Source organism: Penicillium waksmanii (genome assembly GCF_028829765.1).
Source record: "Penicillium waksmanii strain IBT 27052 chromosome Unknown utg000001l:1.0-4852451.0:1.0-4856178.0, whole genome shotgun sequence".
In the NCBI taxonomy this organism is placed as follows: Eukaryota; Fungi; Ascomycota; class Eurotiomycetes; order Eurotiales; family Aspergillaceae; genus Penicillium; species Penicillium waksmanii.
This window is the reverse complement of record NW_026643248.1, coordinates 3,197,114-3,220,605: the sequence shown is the minus strand read 5'-3', so window position 1 is coordinate 3,220,605 and position 23,492 is coordinate 3,197,114. Positions and strand designations below refer to the sequence as shown.

General features: G+C 49.8%; 6 protein-coding genes across 6 annotated transcripts; 5 read left to right on the top strand and 1 right to left on the bottom strand.

The window, feature by feature from the left end:
* Nucleotides 1-3,817: 3,817 nt before the first annotated feature.
* ecm33 (GPI-anchored protein Ecm33) lies at nt 3,818-5,161 on the top strand (the record flags this gene model as incomplete). The annotated part of the gene is made up of 3 exons (XM_057260399.1): nt 3,818-3,881; nt 3,963-4,788; nt 4,867-5,161. 3 exons carry the CDS (start codon nt 3,818-3,820, stop codon nt 5,159-5,161), a joined length of 1,185 nt encoding a protein of 394 aa, XP_057128231.1.
* A 7,438-nt stretch (nt 5,162-12,599) lies between these two features.
* Nucleotides 12,600-12,807, bottom strand: N7481_001179 (uncharacterized protein; the record flags this gene model as incomplete). The annotated part of the gene is given in 2 exon segments (XM_057260398.1): nt 12,600-12,732; nt 12,749-12,807. The coding sequence occupies 2 exon segments, from the start codon at nt 12,805-12,807 to the stop codon at nt 12,600-12,602; spliced, it is 192 nt and encodes a 63-aa protein (XP_057128230.1).
* A 1,670-nt stretch (nt 12,808-14,477) lies between these two features.
* Nucleotides 14,478-15,741, top strand: N7481_001178 (putative HLH DNA binding domain protein; the record flags this gene model as incomplete). Its single annotated transcript, XM_057260397.1, has 3 exons — nt 14,478-14,533; nt 14,591-15,221; nt 15,280-15,741. 3 exons carry the CDS (start codon nt 14,478-14,480, stop codon nt 15,739-15,741), a joined length of 1,149 nt encoding a protein of 382 aa, XP_057128229.1.
* Nucleotides 15,742-17,768: 2,027 nt separating this feature from the next.
* Nucleotides 17,769-19,217, top strand: N7481_001177 (ANP1/MMN9/VAN1 family protein; the record flags this gene model as incomplete). The annotated part of the gene is made up of 4 exons (XM_057260396.1): nt 17,769-17,941; nt 18,030-18,661; nt 18,720-18,767; nt 18,835-19,217. The coding sequence occupies 4 exons, from the start codon at nt 17,769-17,771 to the stop codon at nt 19,215-19,217; spliced, it is 1,236 nt and encodes a 411-aa protein (XP_057128228.1).
* A 1,293-nt stretch (nt 19,218-20,510) lies between these two features.
* Nucleotides 20,511-21,168, top strand: N7481_001176 (uncharacterized protein; the record flags this gene model as incomplete). The annotated part of the gene is made up of 4 exons (XM_057260395.1): nt 20,511-20,593; nt 20,694-20,973; nt 21,053-21,078; nt 21,144-21,168. The coding sequence occupies 4 exons, from the start codon at nt 20,511-20,513 to the stop codon at nt 21,166-21,168; spliced, it is 414 nt and encodes a 137-aa protein (XP_057128227.1).
* Nucleotides 21,169-21,383: 215 nt separating this feature from the next.
* N7481_001175 (uncharacterized protein) lies at nt 21,384-23,343 on the top strand (the record flags this gene model as incomplete). The annotated part of the gene is made up of 6 exons (XM_057260394.1): nt 21,384-21,561; nt 21,627-22,088; nt 22,151-22,276; nt 22,427-22,872; nt 23,071-23,163; nt 23,245-23,343. 6 exons carry the CDS (start codon nt 21,384-21,386, stop codon nt 23,341-23,343), a joined length of 1,404 nt encoding a protein of 467 aa, XP_057128226.1.
* Nucleotides 23,344-23,492: the final 149 nt, after the last annotated feature.

Below are 23,492 nucleotides of genomic sequence, written 5' to 3'. Positions count from 1 at the left end.
AATACAGTTGTATGTGTAAAGCCGTTCAATTGGGCCGAATCTACTCCGCCAGCGCCCAGTTCCAAGGTTCAACGTCGTAAACGGTCGCGATCCAAGGAGATCCACGGATCACCCGAACATGGCGTTCTATTTCAGGTTTCTAACAGGCACAATTCAATTCGCACTTCCAAGGTTTCGCTCACTGCGGGTTCTATTTCAAGATTCACCACGCGATAAGTCAAGATTGGGGCACAACACCGACCTGGGCATATGGTAAGACCAATTGGCCACGACACTTCAACGACTAGCGCGAATTTCGATACGCCAATGTTGGCCCCCGACCTGGGAGGCTTGCGTCAGCCCGTCTAGACCAGCCGGCTAGCTTGCTCAGGATTCTCCAGGTTAAGTGAGCAGGAGCCCAAAAAAAAGACAGAATAAATAAATAAATCGCAGACGGTGGGGTCCGACACTGATCGACCACGTCGTGCAATTTGGTCCGACCAGTCAAAACAGCCATTCCCGCCACTATCCTGTCAAGATCAAGATTAACCAGTCGGCCCTTGGATATGCGCCTTTTAGTTCGAAACTATGTCCAGTATGTATCTCGGGTATCCATACTCCGTACGGAGTACGGACATGCAGATTCAGCAGACATCTTTGAAAGAACCAGAACATCAACTTGAAAAAAACCGACGACGCCAAAAAAGACAAAAGAAAAGCTTCGCGCCGACTATCTAGCCCGAAACGGCGCATCTTCCAACCCGCGCCCCTCCCTTCCCCCATACTCCCCGAAGTCTATGACAGTTAGTGGTGAACTGACTTGAGTATGTATGCATAGACTCCGTATGAGCAACTCCGTTTTGCGTACGATAGAAAGGTCTTGTGGTCTGGAGAATGTTGCCAGCCTCCCCCTATTTACCGTTCGCGATGGGTAAACTCCTTGATTCGCCCCATACCCACGTTCCCACGCATTCCAGAAGAGCCGAGAAACGCGCCCTCCAGGAATGTGAGTCAGTTGTTCATGTTTGTATGTATGTACTGGAGAACCGAGTTACAGTCGAAGCTTGGGGCTCAGGATAAGTATTAAGTATTAAGTATTAAGGACCATACGGAATATGCCAGTGCCTCTACGTTATGTACGGGGTACTCGTATGTAGATGGATATCAAGTGCTCTGATACGGAGTACTCGTAGTTAATTGCCATGTCATATGCAAAAGTTTTATCTGGCCGCGCGGTTCACTCCGTGGTTACCACAGCCACAGCCACAAAACAAGGAAAATGCTACTTGTACGGAGTACCTAGGTATACACTAGGTAAAAATCCAAGACAATTATACGTACGGAGTATTTGCATAAGTACTGCATACTGTAGTTACTAAAATTTGCGATCGGGGCCAAATTTTTGCCCGACAATGCCAAAAATCAAGGTCAAGTGCGAGCAGTATGTACTTCGTGGCTCCGACTGGGAAATTTTCATCTTCTCTGCAGGTTATCCTGTATCTAAGCGATGGGTCGATGGGTCGATGGGTCGGGTCTGTGGAGCCGAGTGGAGTGAGTAACCCCGAGGCCCAAGCAAGTTTGGTCTTCGATCTGAAACAGTCGTAATACCACTTCCAAACAGTAAAATTGAAATTGCGCGATGTGACCATGGGCAGGCTGTGCAGTTAGCTGGTGTTTAGTCTGGGATGGGATGATGTAGAGCAGATCAGATCAGATCAGAGCAGGAAAGACAACCAGAGCAGAGTAGAGCAGCAAGGCAAGGCAAAGCCAAGCAAGGCGATCTCGACTACTCCGTACTCGTAGAGTCGATCATCAACAAGCCGACCGGGAAACCTTCCTTCAGATCCTTCAGATGGGTCGAGCAAGAGAGCAGAACAACTGCATACGGAGGGTGGCACGCCGATCCATGAAGCTCTCGTCGATCGGCCGCTCTCCTTTCAAGTGACAGCCGATAGCTCGGCGGATCAATTGAATGGAATGACCGGGTACGGATACCTACTCGTAGTTTAAAAGATTCTCTGTACTCTGTATATTCATAGGTACTCCGTACTCCTCCAATACCGCACTTGATCCGAGTATAAATAGTCACAAGTACCCAGTAAGCATGCTGTGCCTGGCCGATCGAAATTAGAATATCCACGCCATATATTAAATAGCCCCTGACAGGCCCGCAGAGCTTGCCCAGGTGGTCAAAGGCTCGGGCAGGGGCAGCGATCGCATTTTGCCACTGGAGGGCTATTTTTTGTGCCGGCGATGGCCCCGAGTACGTAGTGTATCATTATTATTAGTTGCTTAGCTTCGTGCTCCTAGCTCCGTGCTCCGTACATACAGTATGTACAGTATGCAATAAATTACTCCGTACTGGTTTCGCATGTGTTGCTCAGGGGATGGATGGGAATTGTTTTTAGGGCCAGCGCGAGGGGCGAGGGCGATCGTGTTCAGTATCAGGCACTGGCAAGATATCCCGTACATACAGATAGACAGCTGGGTATTGTCTGTACGATACTTTGTGTACAGTATGCTATCCTGAGGCTGTATGATCGTGGAAGCAGGATTGGATTGGACTAATCCAGGGCGAGACCATACCTGCGTGCCAATCAGAGACGCGCATGCCGGTGGACGATAGCGGCAAAGGGGCGGCGGGTCCGGTTAAGGCTTGAATTCCTGCATTGTACTCGGGACACAGATTGGTCCAGTATACTCCGTACGGAGTCGAGAAGTACCAAGAGAGTCACGAGTATAGTGCCTCTGTTGCTCCATCCTTAGGTCATGCTTGGTATCCGTAGAGCTTAGTTTAAAGGGGCAGTGGCTGACAGGGTGGTTCCTGATCGCTGCAGAAGAGAAAGTTTGTCTGGTGGAATTGATGCTGATCAGGGGCACTAGTAGGATTACTAGTATGAGTTCAGAGTCCAGAGTACTCCGTACCTATTGATGAGATTAAGGACATGGATGACGACAGCGTAAATGTACATACAGAACAGTGTATACTAGAGTATGTGCAAACTACGAGTAGTATTCTACTACTTGTATGATAGATACTCTGCCATTGATGGATGCAGTACTCCGTATGTACAGAATTGATTGCATGTAGCAAGCAGCAGGAAATAGCAATCGGCAATAATATATCCATCGCAGATAATAAAATGGAGTCTCGCTAGTGGGTGGGTTGCACAGCTCTATGCACGTCCACAGGAGTATGCAGAGTACAGAGTATCTCCTCTGTACTCTACTCTGTACACTCCAGTGGCAAATACCATCTCAATGCATACTGATTATCACTCAGAATATACTAATTCTACCACATATGTAAAACGTAATAGTTGTTTACAGTTAACTGTTATAGGCAATTTGGGTACTTTCTGGACGAAAACGGCAGTGAAATGAAAATTGACCGGATGCGGTATTGTGTTGGTATGCCCCTTGTAATTTGTGTATTTAACGGGCCCTTCCCCAGTGGAACCCGTGGTACTTTCCCACTTTTCACTAGTAAACACTGTCTGATACGCAGAGAACAGAGAGACACAACAAACCCAAACTCCACTTCCACGCCTCCTTTCCACTTCTTCTTCTAATCTTCTCTTTCCTCCTCCTCATCCCCGTCCATTCGTTCTTTCCTCTGGGTCATCTGCAACTACCGCTTCTTTCCAGTTGCAACTTTCTTCTTTCCATCCACTCGTTCTCACTTGTTTATTATCGTGAGTTATCTCAACTTCCCCCCCTGAATTCCACTATCTGCTTTCTCCCTCTCCCTCGCTCTCTCTGCACCAGATTCTCCCATCTTCATTATCCCCCATTATTCCATCCACTCAATTCTAACCTCCTTTCAGAGTACATCACAATGGTTTTCGTCAAGTATCTGCTGCCTGCTCTGGCCGCCACTCAGGTTGCTTTCGCTGCTAAGTGTGAGTATCCCATGATCCCTCCCTCTACCCATCCCACCCTTTGCGACCGAGACTGAGACTGACTCGACTTGATTCTCACAGGCGGTGACACCAAGATCTCCTCGCAGAGCGATGCCGAGGAAATCGCCTCTTGCACCACCGTCAAGGGTGATATCACGGTCTCCTCCGACTTCTCCGGTGAACTGAGCCTCGCCAGCATCGAGAAGATTGAGGGTGACCTGACTGTCAACAACGTCACCCAGCTGACCTCCTTGACTGCCGATTCGATCTCCGAGATCACCGGTAACTTCAAGCTGGTCAGCCTGACCACTCTCTCCAACCTGAACTTCGCCAAGCTCGCTTCTGTCGGCTCCCTGGAGTTCTCCGTCCTCCCCGCTCTGGAGTCCCTCTCCTTCGACACCGGTATCACCAAGGCCGGCGATGTTCACATCCTTGACACCAAGCTCGGCTCCCTCGACGGTATCACCCTCGAGACCGTTCAGGCTTTCGACATCGAGAACAACCGCTACCTGAAGACCGTCAACGTCAACAACCTGAAGAACGCCACCGGCGATATCACCTTCGCTGCCAACTACGATTCTCTCCAGATTGAGCTGCCCAACCTCGGCGTCGGCAAGAACCTGACCTGCCGCAACATCAGCAGCATCTCCATTCCTTCCCTGAAGACCCTCTCCGGTACTCTCGGCTTTTACGGCACTGACTTCAAGTCTTTCATCGCCCCCAACTTGACCAGCACCGGTGACCTTGTCTTTATGAACAACAAGAAGCTCTCCAACATCAGCATGGCTGCTCTGACCAAGGTCAACGGTGGTTTCCAGATCTCCCGCAATGACAAGCTGCAGGAGATTGACCTCCCCAAGCTCAAGAAGGTTACTGGAGCTATTGACTTCAGCGGTACCTTCAACACGTGAGTTCCCCCTTCCCTCCCTTTTGGCTCCCTCTCGGAGTCCCCTTCCATTTTTCCGCCCACGCTAACAATTCCCAGTGTCGAGTTCGGTTCCCTCGAGGAGGTCGCTGGTGGCTTCAACCTGCAGTCCACCGACGGCAAGTTCAACTGTGACACCTTTGACAAGATGCGTGGCGATGTCATCCGTGGTACCTACAAGTGTGTCGCCAAGGAGGACAACCCCACCACCTCCAGCGGCAAGTCTGGCACTAGCTCCAGCTCTTCCGGCTCTTCCAGCTCCAGCACCTCCAGTGGTGCTGCTGTCGCCAATGGTGCCTCCGTCGGCGCTGCCGGTGTTGCCGCCTTCTTCTACGCCATCGCTCAGCTCGTCTAAACGATGAGTCCCTGATCATGGTTTTCCTTCGATAGAAAAAGAAAGAGGAGGTGTTGAGTGAAAGTTGTTTTTTGGCAAAGATTGTAGATGCAAAGTTCCACCAAGCAACAGTTTCATTGTTTTTGTCTTACCACACTTGCTGTTCTTATGATAATAATTTCCAGTCTTCGTTTCTGAGAGGAATATTCGCCCAGGATCTTTCTGTCCCAGCGAGACCTACCTCCCATCGGAAAGGAGTTTTTACCCTTTTTTATTACCCCCCCTTGTTCCTTATCTCCATATGTGTTTCCCAGAGCGGTTTCCCCCTCTAATGTATTCGGTTGCAATGTGTAACATGTTCATTCCTTGGCGATTCTCTTGTAGTTTGAGTCTGTAACTCTTCGCAACCCGCAGGTTCCTTGACGCCGACTGATATCCCTTCTATAACGCTCAATTCCACCTGGTTGTTCCATATACCTGTTGATTGTGTCGAATGCATATTGAGCAAGCGCCCTGCCTCAAGTACCTTCTATCCTGGATTGCAGATATCACCGTCACATCACTTCCTGGCGCTCGGGATAAGCAGGCGGGAATTTCGAGTTACTATTCCAACTACTAGATCAGAACTTGACACCACTGGTATACCCAAGCAGGTAGACTGGCATTCAAGAACCACCTCAACGCTAAATCTCCTGTTCAAATCGAGCAACCTCTTATGAGGAGTGATTATCTACCGTGCTCTCGTACGGGTAGTACTTGAATACTTCGAGTTCCTATACAGATGGCACAACTTGAACACCAGCTGATCAAAGCTAGAGGATAATCAAGTCTAGTCCAATTTACTAGTAATGAAAATACGGGCACTTCTCTAGTACTACATAATACCCCCGTCGCAATCCCCTCACTTGAACTAGCAGCCCATAGAAAATGAATATCTGCCTACCAATGTCACGAGTATCGAGACATATATATCGGAAGAATGGGATCAACCTTGGAACTTGAACGATCCAAGCATGGCATTGAATGAATGATCCCGCACTGCAGTTGACCAGGGCAAAGATCCATCGTACCTCCATTGGGGTTCAATATATATAGTAAGGGCTAGTACTCCCATGATGCGATGCAATAATGAATATTCAGATCCATTCATTTCAAGGTCGATCAAGGGCTTTATGCTCTCGATCACAACAACCCCACTGGATACTACCTTAGTCAAGTACTATGTAATTTCAAACGAGCGATACTAGTACTATGGAAGAGGTACTTCATCTCCCAGCTTGAAGTAATACTCCAGGGCTGTCAGTGGCAGTTATTGCAAAATGTAATTTACCGAAATGCGAACCCCCGGAAAATATGGACTCGGGATTTCTGTTACTTCTTTTAATTTATTGGAATGCTAAAATCTAGACAGTATCATTGCTTGATCATCGATGAGAATGTTATATACTGTGATTCTAAGAGGTCGGAGACCTTCAAGCCAGACATTTGACAAATAGGAGATCGTAGGACTTCAAGTTTTTCTACTATTTCTGTTCCACATATGGTATAATCACGAGACCCTTTTTATTTAAACCAAAGCAAGTCTATTGGAATCGAGATTCTTTTATCTTTCCTTAAACTTGAAGCAACAACTATTTAGAGTGCAAAAGAAATCCAATTCTGACAGTAGAATCAAGCTAGCTCGGGGAGATGAATTCCATATAGAGAAGAGAAGAGACAAGACGAACGACGTACTCTTGATGACTGGGATTTGAGAGAGAAAGAGGAAAGAGAAAGAATTCCCCATGAAACTACTACTTCACGTACGGTACTTTGTCCACCCATGACAGATCTAAACTCAACATCATGAGGTATGTCCCAGAAACCAGGTTTCCCGGTCATCTCCGCATGCACGACCGGAAGTGAGAGACCAGAGATAGCAAAGCGCAGATCCAAAGTCAGAAATCTTCGAGACTTTTGTTTCAGAGTAGAAAATGCTCCGTCAGAGCAAAGTAGGAGAGAGGGGAAACTACGCACCAATCTTGTTTCGTTGCAAGAAAAATTGCTTTTTTCGACCCCTCCGACCTGGGCTTTTTATGTGGGTTTCATTTAAGTGGGAGGCAATGACAGCGCAACGCTTCGGAGCGAAGTGATGCCATGCGATGCGCTGCGCTGCAGCAGCCAGGCCAGCCGGTACCGACTTTGCCCACTGCACGCTCCAAAGACAATCGTCGATTGACCGAGTCCCACTCAGTGTCTCAGGTACGGAGTAGTACAAGAGGACTACCCCACCCGGTCTGTTCGATTTGAATCTTGGAATTGGATCTGGTCTGTCATTTTGGGACTCGGAAATTCTACCATTGCCTTTCCTGGCAAGATCCAGCTTTGGTGTGGCTAGGTACGGAGTAGTGCGAGAACGATTCCAATGCACCAGCATCCACTTTACTGCTGTGCAGCCGATGAGCCGTTCCGCGGATGAGAGGATTAAGTTCCGACCGATATACTCCGTACTCCATAGTACTGGGTGGAATGGATCTCCAGGGTGGCTGGGACAAGACAGGAACGGGTGGGAGTGGAGCTGGAACCATGGAGAAGGTGACTACGTTTCTAGTTCGTGAGTCTAAGCAGCTATTGCGGAGTCACTTGAAGTAACTAGCAGCCGGATCGGAATCGAAATCGAAGACCCGGCGAACATCAAAAACCCTGGAAATTTCTGCCGGCCATAGGTGGGTTCATGTTGGAAATGTATCTTGGATTTTAAGGTACACTAGTAGTAGTATGAGGTGGCTGGGATAGCTGGATACTACTTCGTCCGGAGTAGTACTAGTAGAATCCACGGCTTGATATTACCACATACAGTGACAATATACCACGAGGGTTTCAAACTCCATTGACGCTGCCACCTGGGCAGTGATTACTGTCATCTAGTACATAGCTACGACCGTCATTTTTGATGTTAGTCCCACAAGCACAAGAATTGAACAATTACTATAGTTTACTGCAATAAAAAAATGCATATTACCTAGGTGGTAGAAGAAGAAAAAGCTGTCCATGACGGAAAAAGAATCCCTCTCTTCCCCGCTTGTTTCGCTTCCGTCCATGTGCGTCTCAAGTGTTGGTGTCATGCAGCAGGACGAGATCGAGACCAACCAGCCCGTCGGGGCGCTGTGGATGTGTCGAATCCGCCCCGCTGGGTCTCTACGCGGGCCATGGAGTTAGTGCACACTTAGTGCGAGATTAGTATCCGCGTCCTCTTCCGATAGGAGGGTCAGAATGAAATTCCAGCCTGTGGGAGCAACGCACGCCGGGGGTTCCAGCTTTTGCTAACCTTGAAATATTTACTTTTGGCTATTTGATCGGCGAGAGGCGTCTCAGGCATCCCGCCAAGAGGAGAGGATGGGGATAGCGAGAAGGAAGAAGAGGAGAGGAGAGGAGAGAGAGGGGAAGGGAAAGAAAGATGGGGCTCAAGGTTTGGATAAACGCGCGGTGATTGATTTTGCTTTTTTCTCAACGATGGGGCTGGGCGGGGACCGGGCTCTGCCCTAGGGTAAATGGTTCAAATGGTAAATAGCGGCGATCGTCCATTTATATGGAATAGACGTGGGTGGCTGGAAGGGGTGAGAAAGGAGATCACAATCTGTCCTCCGTAAGTACTACGTACATATGGAAGTGAGGCGGGCCAGAGCTTTGCAGGATGCTTGAAATTGCGATCTAGATCGCGCAGGCTAAAGTGCATAACAAAAGCCATGATCATACCGTGCATGAACCGAAGCAGGAACAGGAACAGGAACAAAGGAGGGAAACGAGGAGCAGGCGGATCGGGTTCGCAGGTCCATATCCTTATGGAGTACCCTTTTTTGCGTTCTCCCCACCTGCTGGCCCGTGCCTGCACGACTAAGTTTGTACAAAGTGCCGCGGTGACAGATCCAAGAGAAGAAAATCCTTCCCAGACGGTGGGGTCTTCGTGTTGAACTGGCCGGATCTAACTTTCTTAGCCGCGATCCTTTCCATCGGGATGAGTTCGGTCTGGTGCTCTGCTTTTGGGACTTAGCCTGCGATCTTTTCTCTTGGAAGAAATGATTTACTAAAATTCGCCGACGATTTGAGGCTGAGCCTGTGGGAATAGCTTCTTGGCAAAGTAATCGAGGACTTCTTGGACCCGGTCAGCCACCGGGGAGATCAGTTTGAACTTTAAGAAGCCATCATGATCCTAGTAACATGGCTGGGTCGATTGGCTCAGAGATCCGGATCATAAGCTCGAGCTCGTATCTGTCCGAGTGCCATCGGTCATAGGGAAGCTTGGTCGGGGTTTGGTGATGACGCTCCCACACATCTCTTGCGGGATTTGCACTCGCACTTGGTGGATAGAATGTGGATAATGGCCAGTGCAGCGGGTGCCACAATAATAATGGGAGAAAGGAATCTGAAGCAATCTGTCTTGCAGTCGTCCACATCGTCTCCATTCTCGGAAACGCCCGTCCGGCACTGCACAGATGAATCATGGAGCATAGCCGTGGAGAAAGAGAGGGGACAACTAGGTGGGCTGGCTTCTCGTGGAAATGCAAGTATACCTACAGCCTCGAGGAGACCAAGGAACGACTTCAAACAGGTGGCAAGACAGGTTTCCGTGTACTCCGCGTACTTTTTTCTCCCCTAAATCTCTCCTCTTGCACACATCTTCTTAGATCTCCGATCGGATTGACAAAGGGTGCCTGAGTGAAGCCGACGCACAGCTCGACCCACTGCGATATACATTCGCCTTGCATAGAAGGCAACTTGGGATCCTGGTAATGGGGAATTCTGGTGCCTGAGCTCGAGCACCGATCACTACGCATCCTGTAGGAACGCGCAACGATAGGAAATCTAAGCAAAGCATGCGAACGTAATCTGTTGCCCCTGTGTCTGTGCATATATCCGTACCTATACGATCGATGGCGAACTCCACGGGACTGCAAGTATCTCGGGGAAGTATAAGAGCTAGATGTGTCAGATGCGGCGAATTTGAGTTCCGAAGCAGACGTGGACCAGAATAGTACCTTCTCGCCTCTCATATGCGCCCGGACGTCGCTAGAGCTGTATGGTACCTGTAGTCCTTGCAGCTTTTCACCATTCCCCGTCCCCTGGTGCTGATGGCCAGCGCATCCAGGGACCACTTGCCGGTCCCGGCGTTGACCAGTCGGGGATTTGATTCAGGGTTCTATCCCCTTCCCGTGTCCGGACCACTTGCAGGTGCTGGTGGGATTGCTCGTTTTTGTTTTTTTCCTCTCTATCTTTGATTTAGGAGCTAACGAACGTACTTTGTTTGTGTGTGGCCCGCGTTGTATGTCATGACGAGTATCTACGATCCACAAGGGATTGATTCATAGATGAGCAATTGTCATTTCCCCTTACCCTTGCTGCGGTCTTCCTAATCGATAATTTGTCGAGCTAGCAATTATTTGGGCCCATCATTGTTATTGTGTTGGCTAGTATCCGTAGTATGCTAAGTTATACTCTCATTGATGCTGCGGTTGTGGCATTGTAGCTGAGGATGAGGTACTCCCATGTTACTACAAGCTAATGAGAACAACTTTTTAAAATCACTGATCATGAATGGTACGTCTACATTGGACCTAGCACGAGTTCACATTCGTGCTTACCACCGGATGTAGTACGTGGATGCGGAACAGGATTCCCGGGGTCAAAAGCACGCACATAATTCTACTGTATGTACCCATGGTTGCAGGTTCCAGAGAAGAGGCAAGCGGGGCCCAGATCATAGAAAAGGAAACAGAACGAGAGAGATCGGATCTTCGACCGAAGATCCCGATCGAAATATCCACACGTAATGAGTGCATCCGGTACTCTAGTGTGGCAATGTACGAATCTACAATAGGAATCGGAAGGAGGGGAAGCGTACAGTAGTGGAGAGAGCTACATACGTATCTGCGTAGTCAAAGTCTGCTTCTCAGAGGCCTGCGTGCGAAAGGACCTGGATGGAGTTTGCATTTGCATGAACTGGTACTTTTGTAACGCTTTGTTCTTGGCAGATCTAGACCCCATCGCGGGGTGGAGATCGGAAGCTGCATTGCAGATATATTTTCCTCCTGAGTAGATATTCCTATTGAGATAGCTCTGAGATAGGGAAGATGTTTCTTCCTTTCAATGTTCCTCCATAGTGAACCTATGCCTCTTTGTATGGGCGGGTAGGGAAGTCCCCCTATCTCTACATATCCCCCACTCTGCTTTGCGAAGGTTGAGACTTGACAGGTCCAGTGGGGCAGCGGCTGAGTCAACTACTGGATACTATTGGGAATAACTGGCGTGAGGAGGCCAGCTGAGGCTAGCCATTGGCCCGGGGCTTGACATTGACACTGTGGAGGCGAAAAAGAGAATGCAAAGCCCAAATAGCACTGGCCCTTGCAACTTAGAGCCGCACGGCCCGATGATGTGCCAATTGAGTCTGTTAATCGGACAATCCTATCAAAATAGAGAGGGGAATAGGTTCATCCCCAGCACGATCGATCTCACGATGCTGGAGCAGGAACAGGAAACCATGGGAAGAGGCAAGAACTCAAAATCGGACCCAGAGATCAGGTTCGGACTGTGATCTTTGATCTGGAAACTCAAACACAGCCATTTGGCCAGCGACTTGCCTGTCGGATTGTCCGGAGTGCATATCCTGGTGGAGGGATTGACTGCACGTCACTGGAAATGGCAAGCAGGGAGACGCAAGAACTGGCAGATCTCTCTTTTACATCGAATAGACGGGCACGGGGAAGACCCGGAAGGCTTCCTCTGAGTTTGGGATTTTCCTTTTCTTTTTCCCCTCTAAATTTACATTTCCTCCCAATTCCATAGTGGTTCGGACCTGGGCCTGCTCCCCCGAGTGAGCCTGCAGCCAGTCCTGCGTGCTGGCTGCAAACTGGTCTTAGGCGCAGCCGCAGGTCCCTTACGAAGGTACCGGTCTTATGCAGGTATTGCAAATTGGCTCAGGTGGGTTTGCACTAGATGAAACACAGAGATGGTGGTGGCGAAGAGAGGAGGAAAAGTGAGAGAGGAAGAGAAAAGGGGAGGGGTGTCATAATCCTACCTAGATTCGACGAAGCCCATGTATAAACTACCTAGTTGGTATACGAGAAACAATGAAACATCAGCCCTAAAGCAGAGCGTTCTTGTCCGACTCGATGTTTGTTTCACCCCAACCTTCCATCAAAAGTCCAAAATGACTTTCTTTTTGTGAGTTCAGGAGAACGTGGGGACTAGTGTGCCGCTAAATGGAGCTCTGGGTCCACGACACGGTCAAAATATGACAGCTCCGATCCCAAGTGTCCCGGTCCTTGCAATGACCCACCGCGAGAGTTTAGCGAAGACGCAGCACGGGATGGCCAGCATATATGGACCTATGGCAGTGCTATGGCAGGGATGTGCCTTTGACGAAAGGTCGAATTTATCGAAATAGTGGGTCTTGCCTTAAGGGAGGATGTGAGGAACGTGCAACTCATGACGGATAGGGCTCGACCGCATTGCGACTATTGTTTCTCGCTTTGACTCGTCCAGACCCTTTAACACGCCAACGTCCGTGTGCTAGTTTGATCTTATTCCAAATACCACTGATCGTCATGATTCGATGACTGACAGAAAACGTACGTATCCTGGTCGCTGGGTTTCGCGCCATCCCAGCAAGCTGGGTTTCCTCGAGCGATCATTTTGTTTTTGTTTTTTCTTTCCTTCTTGCCCTGTCTCCCTGGAGATATAACGAGATTAAACAATTGACGGCGGCACATCCTTTTCTACTAACGCTCATTGATTATTGAATAAATACGCCATAGTTTCCCCGGTCGATCATTATCCCCGGCGAGGCCGATGTCATATTTCAAATTATCGCCTAACAATAAGCGAGCGCTGAAGTACGAGATTGCTCTTATTAGGTTGTATCTAGTGAGCTTTTCCCCGCCGCTCGAATGAGAAGACCTCCTCGCATGTCCCACGATGGCACTCCTGGTGGTCCTTGCTTTATTCTATTAGCTTTACCATGAACCTTTTAATTATCTAAGGACCTCCTTGAGGGATGATGCGCAGGCAGGGAGCCCCTTCCCCCTTGACACTCTCCGCACGACCATGGCAGGTTCTCCTGAATATCGATGCAGGAAATCGAGCGTTTCGTAAGCGAAGGAGCTTGAGATGTAGCAGCGAGCGTTTCAAGATGTATCCAGAGCGCATTAGAAAGGGGAGATCCGATCTGGAATATGCATGCAACGTGAATTCGTTGGGCAGTTTGATTGTTGATTCGGTGGTTCCTTTTTCCAACAGTCTAGAAGCAGGTACCATCGCTCGATACCTATGTACATACAAAATTCTCTAGGAATAGATACCTCCCGTAGAGGATTGTAAACAGTCACATCCACATGGAGAACCCGGAGGATTCTACCCGTTCTCTATGCACGGAGAAAATGGACGATGCCATTAATTGGCGACTATTGATGCAAGGGCCACTCGGCGCTGGCCCTAAGTACCACTAACACACAATGTCAAAGTTCCCCGTGTCGATCGGCAATACCAGCACTCTGGTGACAAATCAGGGACCATGGATTCTCTTGGATCCTCGTCTTGAACCTGCCTCTTGGGCACGATCGTGGCGGCGTGATTCGCCGATCGCCTCGTTTGTGACGACGAAGTTCGTCCGTGGTAGATGTGACAGATACCAGAGTTCCTTTTTGGATCTCTTTTTTTTTGTTTTTTTTTTTTAAAAAAAAAAAAAGAATTGATTTTAGAAAAAACCCTTCTCGAATTCAAACCTAATTAATCTAATTTCTATTTCCCATCTCCATCTCCACACAGCGATCTGTGAGCCCACAACCCCGGGAGACCAGACTCGCTTCCCCGTCCTGCGTTCTGGCCGTGGTCACTCTGTATGTCATCCGCTTCTACCATGATCGGCCCTGGTCGTTCATCGTTCCCCTCTCCTGGGTCCGGAGCAGGGAAGAGATCCGAGCACTTGCTGTTTGATAGATGCACTGGCCAAAAGTACTCGCCCCTCTCCATCATCAACATATAAACATCATCCCCAGCCCCGTATCCCTGGGTTCATTGTCTCACTCATTGCTTTCGCCTCGTGGATTCCGAATCCCTTCGCCTTTTCTGTCAATAACACCCTTGTTCACACGTTTTATCTTGTGCATATTCATTGTCATCGTGTTTTACGTCGGCCTCTCTGTTGATAATCGACCGCGTGTGTGAATACGTCAGGGAATCCCTTCAATCGGTTGTTTTTGGTTCTCGTATATAGATTTCGCTGGCTTTTGACTCGACTCCCTCGCTTCCTTGCACATATCAACATATCAACATATCACGCCTTTCATCTTGACGACTTCCCATGATGTATGAAGAAATGGGTTCCATGACTGATGAAATTCACCGCCGCTGCTCTCTTCCGTGAGTATCACTATATCTATACCACGCTGGTTCACTTCGCCCCTAACTTGGAACTAGTTCTTTGAAATCTACCAACTCTACCATGTCCAACCCCGCCCTCGGCGAGGACCGCCGCCTGCCTCCTCTGCCTCGCATGGAGCCATTGCCTCGTGGGCCTTTCAACCCCTTCCAGGCCAAGGAAGCATTTGCTCCCAGCACCCCCGGTGCCCAGGAATCCTTTCAATTCAAGTCCTCATGGTCTAATGGCGAGCAAATTGCAGCTCCTCCCTCCCCAGCCAACTCTGCCGAGAGCTCCTGGCAAGAGTCCTTCGCGGCCCAAAAGGGTGTATCCACCGAATGGCCCAATGATCTCTCTGAAAACGAGATCATGACTTTGATTGCCCCTCAGAACAACAACCGCAAGGCACCCCTGCAGCAGCTCTGTGGCCGGAAGCGCAAGGGTAGCACTATCTCCCCCGACCCCGAAGACCAGCGTGAAAAGCACCGCATCGCTGAAGGTAACCGCCGCAAGAACCTGAGCCAACTGCACCGCGAGCTTGATAGCCGCATCCACGACTTCTTCCTGGAGCGTGCGGGTTGGAACCCTTCGAAGAGCCTGCCCCAGTCCAAGGAACACATTGTACAGGGTGCTGTCTACCTGATTGATTTCATGCTGGCTATCATCGTGCACCTCATCCGCCAAGAGCAAGTCTCCCCCCCAACTTTCGGAGAAACTGCAGCCCCAGGTCCGTTGCATGCAACTGCAGCAACTGGTTTCCAACCTCCAACAACAGAACCAAACGACACAACAACAGCTACGCGCTGCTAAGGCCGAGAACGAGCTTCTCGCAGACCGTAACCGAGCCCTCGAGTTCCAACTCAAGTCCTACGAGCAGATGTTCCGCTCTCCCAAGGCCGAAAACACATCTCCCACGTCCCTCGTCGACGTCCCCGAGCACAAGCGCCAGAAGAAGGCCCTCCCCGGACTGCGAGTCTTCTGTGATGAGATCGCCGCCGCAAATGTCCCCGAGGCTGTACACACCCCAGCCCAAAGCCACTTCGGTCATCACGACGGTCTCCCTAGCGCCACCTCGCAGACCTTCAGCAGCTCATACCTCAACTCGACACCACCAACGACTGGGCCATCGTCTCCTGCTTTCTTCCCCTCGCAATCATCATCGTTCGCCTTCCCTGCCTCGCGTCGTCAGTCCTTGCTTGCGTCGCCATGAGCTACCAGTAGCTCCGCAGCAAATGATGCACGCCGACCATTGAAACTCTGACGCCTTCACGACCCTCATAGCCTCTTCTGCTTCATCTTCTTCTCCACTTCCCACTCATCCCTTCCCATCCCTTCCTTTCTCTCGCTCTCGTTTTCCCCGCACCAGGGCGACCATCCCTTGCAGACGGCCGTGTCGATATACTTTTTGCTCTCTTACCCCTGCGTCTTCCTGACGAATAGCGTGCTCGCGAATCCTCCGTCTTCCCCGGCTGCGTTGCCCCTTAGCGTCTGCATTGTAACATTATTTGGACTTGACCCGTGGGAGACGCGATGCTTTGGTCCTCTTTCAAGTCGTCTGTCATCTCATTTCGTTTTTAGCTTCTTCTGTTCGGGATTTTTTCTTCTTTTGTTTCGTTTGTTCGGTTTCTTGTTTTCCTTCTGTCATCTCCAAAATGGGTGGGCTTGTTATCTTTTCTTGTTTTTCTCTTCTTGTTCGATCTCTTCCCTATGTTGCCTCTCTGTCTATCGGCGCTCTTATGATATGGACATATACGATCTGGTGGGGTTGTTTCCTTGAAACTTTTCTTATGTTTGGGAATCATGTTAATAGTTACGATTATTGAATTATACATTCTATCACACCAACTGCTTCTCTTGTACTCGACCACAGCAGTAGTTTTATGAGGTGGTTACTACCTGTTACTAATGATGTCTTCCTCCTAAAGCTGCTATAGATCTAAGCCGCAATGCCATTCCCTTCCATTACCCCTTTTCCTTTTTTCGCCTCTAAAATAGTTCTCCGACTAGTCTTTTTTTATCAATCAGCCTCTTAACCATCCTTTTTTCTCACTTCAGCCATTCATCTGCGCGTGGGTAGACAATTGTGTTTCCAGGTGGATAGAACGATGATACCCGTTGCGCTGTGGAGCAATCTCGATGGCCCGTGGAGACGATGCAGGCAGACAGTAAAACGTGAAGAAATTTTCACCGGGGATCTCAGTGTTTCACGGCTTGGCAAAACCACTGTGTTACTGCATTGTACATTGTACCTGCAGCTAGTATACAACTATTCGGATCCAATCCCCGTCTACTAATTTTTTTTGTCTACTAGATACATGATAATAGACACCTCACGCAGCAGGCGTCCACCGGCGGGTCGAGACTGTTTCACCCGTCTCCGCGTGTCTTAGTTGGATGGGGGATTTCCCCATTGATTCCCCATATTCACTGAGTAATTAGAGGTCGATCATTTGTATCTGTGCTATGTAATCCTTGACTGGTAGCTGGTAGCTGGTAGACTCCTCGACACGAGATAGATATCGAGTAACTATCGCGTGCAGCTTGAGTTTGAAACTTGGCGATGGTTAGGGGACTCCACCAGACCAAGTTAGTTAGGGTATATGTGTTATTTACTAGAATCCAGGGATGGTGACTACGAGTATTAGTTTGGTACTGATACTCATAGGATAGGAGAATGATGGTACCAGGGTAGTTGAAGTAGTAGTATACTACTATATAATACTACCCAGGAGTACTCGGCTATAAATAACTCTAGGCCCTTTTTGGGTCTGGCCAGGGCTTTACTACCACTGTGTAGGAGTATAGTAGAGGAGATACCTAGGTATTATGCGAGGCCAATTCAATCTACATCTACAATTATAATAACTGGTTACTGCTCCTAGATATCTATACTAGTTAACTAGTATACTAAATATCTAGTTGTTATTGCAGCACTGGTACCTCCTGTCAGGCTTGGCGGCTCCGGCGATCCCGTCCGCCTCCAAAGTCCACTGGCACCTCCTCTTCCTATTTCTCTCTTCAAGTCCTTATCATCACAAGGTTCACAACTCCACCACCTCTTTCGCGGTTACCCTCCCTTTGAGGCCTCATTCGTTCGGTCAGGGGTTTATTATCATTCGGTGTGCCCAGCGACAACCGACCCCCCGGCATCGACGCCGACGCCGTCGAGGCTCCTGAGAATTCCTCCCCCCCCCCCGAAATCGACCACCCTCCGTCTCTCCTCCTCTCACATCCATCATGTTGCTACCAAAGGGTGGAGTCAACTGGAAATCCGCCAGGTCGCGTCTCCCGCCATGGCGCGCAGTCTTGGTCCTCCTTACAAGGACTCGCTTCCTCGTCTCGTTGGCTGTCACCGGTCTCATCATCCTGTTGTGGCGCGGTGTCAGCAAATCTGCATCTGAGATGCAAAAGTATGCAGAACCCCCTCCTCCTTATCCCTGACCGACCAAATCTGGCCCTGGTCTATCGTCCAATATACTCATCTCTTCTCGCATCTAGTTTCTACTGCTATGGCTCCTCGAAATCCCCTATGGAGATGTCCCTCAACGAGATGGTTGAGTGGAACGCCCATTCCCAAACCCCTGTCCTCTTCAACCACCACGAAGTCTACGAAGTCAACAGTTCCTCCATCAGCGAGGTCGACCTGAACCCCATCAAATCCTCCATCAAGGCCGTCAACAACCGTGAACGTGTTCTCATCCTGACCCCTCTCCGCGACGCCGCCCCCTACCTCACCAAGTACTTCGAACTCCTCTACCAGCTGACCTACCCCCACGAGCTGATCGATCTGGCCTTCCTCGTCGGTGACTGCAAAGATGATACCCTGGCTGTCCTCGCTTCGGAACTGGATCGCATTCAGCACCACACCGATGAGAAGATTCCTTTCCGCAGTGCGACCGTTGTCAAGAAGGACTTCGGTGCCGATGTGGAGATGAGTGTCGAGGAGCGACACTCGTTTGCAGCCCAGGGCCCTCGCCGCAAGGCTATCGGCCGTGCTCGCAACTATCTCCTCTACTCGGCCCTGAAGGCCGATCACTCTTGGGTCTACTGGCGTGATGTTGATATCACGGACTGCCCTGAGCGGATCCTTGAAGACTTCATGGCTCACGACAAGGATATTCTTGTGCCGAGTAAGTAGTTTCCCGAGAGTAAGGTCATGGGAAAATGAAGCTAATTAGATTTTCACAGATATCTGGTTCCACCGCTACCGTGATGGCCGTGACGTCGAGGGTCGCTGTATGTTATCCCCCACCCCGGATGATCTTTTCCCACGCCATTTCCACTTTCTAACTTGTTATATTAGTTGACTACAACTCCTGGATCGACTCCGAGAAGGCCCAACGCCTCCGTACAACTCTCGACCCCAACGTCGTCCTCGCCGAAGGTTACAAGGAGTACGATACCGGCCGCACATACCTGGTCAGCATGGGTGACTGGCGCAAGAACAAGGACGAGGAGGTCGAACTTGACGGCATTGGTGGCGTCAACATCCTCGTCAAGGCCGACGTTCACCGATCTGGCATCAACTTCCCCTCGTACGCCTTCGAGAACCAGGCCGAGACAGAGGGATTCGCCAAGATGGCTAAGCGTGCCGGCTACCAAGTGATCGGACTGCCCAACTACGTTGTGTGGCACATCGACACGGATGAGAAGCCGGGCAACCTGGGCAATCGCAAGGCGTACTAAGCTGGCTTGATGCTCTGTATGCTCGTCCGCCCGTCCATCCCCTTACGAACCCACGGGAAGAAAGGCCGGCGCGCTCCAGGGCTAAAAGTTGATCTTTGAACTGCCCTCCCATCTAACCGCCGCCCATCATTCATCCCTCCCGTTTCATTTCGAGCCTGACTATAAGGGGGTTGCCACGATTAGAGAGATCGAGCAAGTGGCATCCCCCACGGTATTCGAAGCAACCCACTTTTCTTTTTCTTTTTCTTCTCAATTTTCCACTTGTGATTGTCATCTTCCTTCTTGGGGGAATGGATGCTTTCACGACGGAAGCCTAATGATGTTCCATAATCTACTATTCTTTGTGTCGTGCTTCTAGGGGACAGTGTGTCTGTGTGTATTGTTGTGTTTATCCATGGCGCTATGGGGGAAAATGCTGTTTGGCAGGATTGCAGGTCTATAGAGTTCGCCGATTCTCGAGGCCTTGATATACTAAATTTGTGCCGTTTGCCATCATTCATTTCCACTTCTCCTCAGACTCCAGATTGACCTCTGGGGTGGAGAGTACTGAGAGTACTGTTCTAGTGATCATCCTGTTGAAGGGGTTGGATATTGTACCCCGTCGTCCTCTTGTTTTTCCCTTCTTTTTCTTGTCAACTCCTTCAGGGATCGAGAACCGGACCATTATTGTCATGTCATTTGAATTTCTCGCCCGTTGTCCAATTTGTTCCTCGGTTCCTGTTCTCCTATTCACCCATTCGCCGACTCGGCATTTGCCCGAGTTGAGCGAGGAGGGGAATATGGAATATTCCAGATTGAAGGGTGGTAAGAGCGCAAATCTCTACGCTATGAGAAGAGAGTATCAACTTTCTTTTCATCCTAAACCTTGGAACCTCCCACGAACTACTACATTGTATAGATATAGTTATTAGAACTACAACAAATCATCCCGCCAGTAACCGTGAAACGCGGCCCGGGCAGAATCCCGAATCCAATCCAACGCATTCCAACCCTCGTAATAATTGATACCTTCACCCAACCAACCCATTGGTCAATCCGAGTACCAGATCCAACCTTGGAAAGTTCCAGTTCCCGTACAACCACAGCTAAAGGCAGCTTAGATCCCACAATCCATTTGTCCCCCGCAATGCTTCCACTCGCACGCCTCCCCGCTTTCCCCTTCCCCTTCCACTCCCCCCACTGCCGACACCCCCAACTTTTCCTCGCCAGATTTCCCCCCCCTCCATCTCACTCTCTTCTTCTTCTACTGCTACGCGTTTTACTCGTTTCCCCCTTCAATCACATCTACGCACCATGTCGACCGCACCCAAGAAGGAATTCCTCTGCATTCTGCCGGATAAGCCCGGTGCCCAGGCTAAGCGTCTGGAGGTTCGCCCGTGAGTAACAAGTACTAGCAGCAGTCCCATGAGATACGATGGTGCTTTGACGAGTAGTACCACTGTACGGGTAACTAACGGGGTTTCTGCTCGATTGAAGATTGCATCTGGAGGGTGTCAAGCCTCTTGTTGCGGGGGGGTTCGATTGTTGCTGGTGGTATGTGTCTCCCTCTCTCTACTTCTCATATCATACTCACTCGAATCCGATCTATCTAGGCGCCATGCTGAATGCTCACCCCGCCGAGGGTGAGACTCCTTCGTTCAAGGGTAGTATGATGCTGGCACTGGCCGAGAACGAGGAGGAGGTCCGCAAGATCCTCGAGAATGACATTTATGTCCGTTCCGGTGTGTGGGATATGGAGAAGGCGCAGATTATTCCTGTAAGTGGTATATGCGTTTATTTCTCTCTCTCAGTTCTCTTTTCACCCTTCATCTGGCTAATGGGGATATGGGGTTTAGTTCAAGTCTGCTGTGCGTCAGCAGTTGTAAGCTCGTCATGGATATCTGTATGGACGCTAGTGCTTTGCATTGCATTGCTTTGCATTTATAGCGAGGATGAGATCTGGCATACTTGAATGAAATACCAGTGTTTCTGACCCACTGCAGTAATTGGGTAAACTATTGGGTAAACTAGTGGGTAAACTACTCAGTAAACTACCTTTGTATTTGTATTTGTATTCGTGATATTCGTGATTGGACGAGAGTGGGGCGGTAGACAGCTTATCGGCGATGCCATCTCCCCCGGCCATCTCATTTCCATCTCCTTCATTACCACCAACCTTCATCCACCATGCCACCCGAATCCGCCCCATCCAAGGGTGGAGGCATGATGTCTCTATACGCCAATCTCCTTGATCCCTCCGCCGAGTCCGCCCCAGGCACCATATCCCGCGCTCCCGTTGTCTTCAAGCAGTCCGACGACGCGCAACCCGACGAGTCCGCTGCAAAGAAGCAGCAGCTCAATCCTGGTACTTTTGAGTTTGTTCCATCATCGCACGACAAGCAGTCATTGCTCACTTTCTCCGCCGCACAGCCTCGCTTCGATTCCAACCAACTATAAAACGACCCCAACCCGCCAACCAGAAACCCAAAGCTAAACCCACCCTCCCCAAAGCGACTGCACCACCAGCCGTTCAAGATCCCACCCCTACTGCTACATCTATAACTGCACCTGCACCTGCACCTACTGGAAAAACCACACTTGCCGACTGGGCTGCTACGGAAGATGACGACTTCGGGTATTATGTGGGCGAGAAACGGCAACGAGGCGGTCGAAAGAAGCGCAAAAAGAACAACAACAACCGCGAGGAACGATCCATCCCGCAAAACTGGGATGATATCTACGACCCCTCACGACCAAACAACTACGAAGCATACCGCCATAGTGATGAGAAGATCCTTGAAGTTCGAGAGTGGAAGGATCGCCTATATGCCCATCGCATGAGGCGGTCGCCGAGCATGGACTCGGACAGCGATTATGAACGTCCAGTCAACCGTATGCACTCCATGCTCTCTTTTCAATGCAGAGAGTATTGTCATACTGACAAACATTTACAGGCAACTTTGCGCCGCCTAGCAGCTTTGCGCCACCGCCAAACCTCATTGATATCCCTCCTCCCCCTCCACCACCCGCGTCAATCCCCGACGATGCCTCTGGCGACGATGCTTTCGTACGCCGTGCGCGTATGGGTCAACCTTCCAGCAATGATGCCCCTATGCCCGATAATTATCACTTCCACCCCCCCGCCTCCACCAGAAGAACCTCCTGCTCCTCCACCTCCAAATGACCCTACCGGCGAGAACGCATACATGCGCCAACAACAACAGACCCAGCCTCCACCTCCACCCCCACCTCCATCACTCCCACCTTCAAGCTCGACAGATACTTTCCAACCTCCCTCCGCAACTATATCCCGAGCACCAGTCCGCTACACACTTCCCCCGCACCCGCCGATATACCAGCCTCAGAAGCGGAACTTGAAGAAGTCATCGCATCAGAAGAGGCTCCCGAGAACGAGAACGAAATCGAAGCTGAAAACTCAAGCAACGAGGGCACCGCGCCCCGCTCCCTGCGTCCAGGCCAGAAGGGCTTTGCAGAGCGCCTTCTCTCGAAGTACGGCTGGACGAAAGGTTCCGGTCTGGGCGCGGATGGATCAGGTATTGCGAAACCTTTGCAAGTCAAGGTTGAGAAGCGGAAGAAAAGGCCTGATTCTGAGGGCGGGGGATTTGTTACGCCTTCTGGACGGGGTACGATTATTGGGGGGGAAGAGGAAGGGGGGGTGAGGATCCGGGGAAATTTGGATCTATGAGTGAGGTTGTTATTTTGAGGGGGATGCTTGATGGGATGGATTTGGATACGGAGTTGAGTGGGGAAGGTGGTGGGTTGATGCAGGAGATTGGGGAGGAATGTTCTGAGAAGGTTGGTTTCAAGTTCCTTTTTGGCCTTTTTTGGATCTTGGTACTAAATCAACCCACAGTATGGAAGTGTAGAACGTGTCTACGTCGCCAGAGATGTCGGCACCCCGGTACCAGTATTTGTCAAATTCACCAGCCCATTATCTGCTCTACGGGTAAGTGATATGCATTGGAAATCCATCATGCCAAATGGATTGTTCAAGTCTTTTGCTAACAAGATCTACCTACCTTTCTAGGCTGTCAATGCTCTCGAAGGACGGATCTTCAACGGAAACGCGATCACCGCGCGATACTTTGACCCTGAGAAATTTGCGCAGGGTATTTATGTAGAGTGATCTGCTTGTGCTATGTTTTTTAAGATTTACAACTGCCAGTGCTCTCCTATTTGGCGTTCATTGGAATAAAAATAGTGTAGCTAATCAAGGAGACATTCGAGTCACGGTCCGCAGAGCTACATTCTAGACAACACAATCAGAACTTTAAA